Source organism: Buceros rhinoceros, unplaced genomic scaffold (assembly GCF_000710305.1).
Source record: "Buceros rhinoceros silvestris isolate BGI_N320 unplaced genomic scaffold, ASM71030v1 scaffold440, whole genome shotgun sequence".
Classification (NCBI taxonomy): Eukaryota; Metazoa; Chordata; class Aves; order Bucerotiformes; family Bucerotidae; genus Buceros; species Buceros rhinoceros.
The window spans coordinates 12,042-15,962 of NW_010389926.1; the positions used below are offsets into that span (position 1 = coordinate 12,042).

The 3,921-nt window shown below is 55.5% G+C and overlaps 1 protein-coding gene across 1 annotated transcript in view; it reads left to right on the forward strand.

Moving 5' to 3' along the window:
* Positions 1 to 2,889, forward strand: part of TMEM240 (transmembrane protein 240) — a 14,859-nt gene extending 11,970 nt beyond the window's left edge. Inside the window, exon 3 of the mRNA XM_010135541.1 lies at positions 2,741 to 2,889. Within this exon, the coding sequence (XP_010133843.1) occupies positions 2,741 to 2,889 (149 nt within the window). The remainder of the gene's footprint in view (positions 1 to 2,740) is intronic.
* Positions 2,890 to 3,921: the final 1,032 nt, after the last annotated feature.

Genomic DNA, 3,921 nt, shown 5'->3' on the forward strand with positions numbered 1-3,921 from the left:
CCGGCGGTACGTTAAGTGCAGCCGCGCGGGCTCCCTCCTCTCTCCTCAAGCCCTGCCTGTCCTCTGTGGCTGGCGCAGAAGGAGGAGGAGAAGAGCCTGGCAGCGTTTGTGGCGCGTGGATGTGGCACAGCCGCGACCGGGCACCCCGCAGCCCTCGTTACAGCCGCAGGAACCTTTGAGTGGAAATAACCAGCCTGGAGGGCTCTGCTCCGGGGAGTGCAGAGGGCTGCTGGATGGGAAGCGCCATGCTTACCCGTAGGCAGGCTGGCAGATGGTGCTTGTGTGTCTGCACATGTGGGCAGGATATTTTCAGGCCAGACAAAACTTCCCTGAAATCTGGATTTTTCTGTGCATATAATTTGCAGCCAGGCACATGCTGGTGCAGCCGCTTGTTGTTTGTAGAAACTCGTGACAGTGTGATGACAATGTCAGACATCTCTGGGTGGTGTCAGGGACACATCCTGGAGGTTTCCCCATCCTCGGTGCTGTTCCAGATGTGTCAGGTTTTTTTCAGTGGTGACATCAACCCCACAGGAAAAGTGTAAGCCATACCAGTTAGTCTTTGGACCAGTGAGCTTAGCATCCTGAAACACCATCCCAACAGGCGCCCCGTCACTGGCCCTCTCTGCCCCTCTTTGCTCTCTCAGCATGGACATCCCATTATTGGAGGGGAAAAAAGACAGAAAAAAAATTATTAAAACAGCACATGACTTGAAATTCCATAGCAGTGTGCCTACAAATCCCAGTCTCTAGCTCTGACTGATGGTGTCTGATAAATTACAGCTCAGAGGAAAAGGAGAATGAACAAGAGAAAGATTTATCTGTAAACCCGTAAGAAATTCTAATTAGGGAAGTGGACTCTCTCTTTCTGAAAACTCAGATCAAAATGACATTAATTTCTCATTCCTCTTCCCAAGTCTCCAGCAGCCTGCCTGCGCAGCTGCTGAGTCAGGGCCCTCTCGAGGCTGCGTGGCGGTCGCTGCCCGAGCAGAAGGGTAACTGTTAGCTTTCCCAGTGAGATCCAAGGGAGCGAGCCAGTCCCGGGGCCGCGACACCTGCTCTGGGTCAGAGCACGGCTGGCTGCGGGCTCGGGAAGGCAGCAGGGCTGGCAAGAGCCATCCGTGGGTGAGGTGCTTGGTGAGAACAGCAGGCGTGTTCTTCAGTGCTGTTGTGGAGCAGTTGGGGCTGACACCCCCTCCGGCCTGAGACACTGAAACTTGGTGCTGTCTTAGCGGTGTTACACCAGTCACACAGGACCAGTCTGCTCTTACACCAGGCTGGTGGTTCCTCAGCGGGGTGCTCGCGCTGTTCCTCCTCCCTCTGTTAACAACCCCGACTCCTCACAACCACATGTGTGGGGCGAGAGCCCCTGGCCGCGCCCTCAGCTGCTCTGGGTGAGGGTTCCGGGCTCTAGCACGCAATGGGACAAGGTCTCTTTCCGGGGAAGGTTTTTGCATGCCTGGAGCTGTTCTGTCCGACGAGAGCACTGTGTGCGGTGCTGAGAATGTTCACTAAAGACTGGCTGAAAAACCACTGTGGAATTTGGAGCAAAATGATGAACACTGAGCTTTTAAACATTTCCTGTTTATTCAAACCAGCGATGCACATCCAGTGTTTTAAAGGCAGCGAGCAGGAAGGATACCTGGTTCTTTGCTGAACGAGTACCTCAGCTAAATTTTCCTTCTAAAGAAAGAACCGGTGCCTGTGCCTGTGCGAGGGGTACTGAGCTGGTACAGGATGTAGAGCCCTCCCTGAACTGCACGAGTACCACTTAGCAATGAGTCAGTGTCACATTGTGGCCTGATCAGCTTGAATTTTGGTCTGTTAGAACAACCTATAGCTCCTTCCTGATGGAAGAGATGCCTTGAAATAGAAAACATTCTATAGAAACTCGACATCGGATTGTAGCTGCAGAGCTGGTCAGAGCAGTCACGTACCCCCTTCCAGCTCAACTTCACCCATCTGTTGTTCTCTGGGACTTCCAAATTCGCTGCGTGTATTCCTGGGTGGAATGACGCAAAGCTCTCCTGAGTCTGAATGGCAGCTGACACGTTGCTACGGGGAAAGCTTCATGGGCTGAAACACCAGATAACCCCCCTGATGCTGCCCCAGCCTGCCCTGGCTGTGGGGCAGAAAGCGGCTTGTGCTGGTGTGTGAGACCGGCCGGTGTTCCAACAGCCAGAAGGACAACCAGGGGGTGACACAGCGTGCTGCTGTTGCCCTGGCAGCTGGGTCCCCAGAGCAGCTCCCCGCTACCACCGGGATCAGCAGAAACCAGTGTGCGGTTACCGCCTTTGCTGGCTCGTGCCCGCACTGTGAGCCCGGCGTTCGGAGTGCGGGTAGGGCACAGGGAGGGCTGGGGGACAGGGCTCATCCCTGTGGGTTCCTACCAAGAGCAGAAAGCTGGAGCTGGCCTCTGCTAACGGCCACGCTGACGGTCTGACGGGCCAGCGCGGCTTGTCTGTGCCCCTCTAAAGCAGCCGTTCCTCCAGCAGGCACAGCCCGCAGGCAGCGGGCACGGCGGCGGGCTGTGCGCAGGGCACAGGCTGGGGCAAGTCGGGCAGAGGAGCCGGCAGTGAAATCTGGCTGGTCCAAGGGAAGACTCGAGGGTGGCCTTGCCAAGGCGTAACTAGGGTCTGGCTTTGGTGGGCAGGCCAGGAACAGGGCTAGGCGAGGCAGGAGGACGTGAGTCTCTCCATTCCTGTAGTATCTCATCTTCCTTCTCCTTTCTGCCTTCCAGACAATTCCTGGTCCTGGATTCCAAAATTTTGTAACTTAAAGGAGTTCAGGAAACGTCACCACAGGCAGTACGAGGAGGCAACTGGGAACATGGTGCACATCAAACAGAAGCTGTACCATAACGGGCACCCTAGCCCACGGCACCTCTGAGGAACGCCTTCCCCTCCAGAGACTGCAGCGAGGTTTTAAAACGGACTTTGCTCTTCTTCCAGGGGAACAGCAACTCGATGGAAGCCAGCCGAGGACACGATTTTACTTACCCATCCTGTGTGTCCCTGTGGCACACCACGATGCACAACTAAGCCAGTCCTGGATGCTACGCAGCCAAGACATTGCACTGTGTCCCACGTTTTATTGTCAGACTTGTGTATATATGTAAAAAGCAGACAAACAAAAAACAATCGATCCAAAAAGAGAAAAGAGATTTGCATTATACTTTCAGCCCCCTTTTCCTGGCATTCACGGCTGTCCTGCACATCCAGCTACTTTACGGGGAATGTTGGCCGGGGGATGGAGGTGGGACAACACAAAGAAGATGCAGAGTTTCTCATCCAAGAGCTCAAGTCCCTCGTTTCCTTGGTCCTTTGGCTGGGTTTTGCTCTGCTCTGCTCTTTCCGTTGCTAGAATGGCTTGGCTGGTCACAGGTTTGGATGGGGACTGCTGCCAGCTGGTTGTGAAGGCACAGTGTCCCTTTCTGCTTTGGTTCATGTTTTGGGGAGTTGCCGTGGGGGAAGGAAGTCCTGGGAATGTGTAAGTGACGTATCGTTTGCCACACACTGAAACCTGCCTTAAGCAACCCCAGCAGCCTGCGTACCAGGGGAGCAGTTCTGCGAGGTGTCGGTCCGTCTGAGGGGGCTGGTGCTGCCCGCTGTGCACCGCTGCCGTGCAGGTGGTACCTTGCTGCGGGCAGTGCTCTGGTTCTTCACTCACGCTGGAGAGCAGTTGCTTCTGAAACGCGGGGAGAAGCGTGTTGGGTTGAGCGGTGTTTGGTCTGACTCGCTCCCTGCTCACCCCCCTCTGCTGCATAACCACCACCTGCCCCTTGCCTGGGAGGGAAGGAGCTGCGCTGCCCCTCTTCGCAGGGGCTGAGCCTGAGGCGCTGCTCCCTAGAAACAGGGAGGAGGCAGTGGGAGGGTCCTGTAGCAGTCTCACTCTTCCTGCCCATGAACACTGATCTTCTGG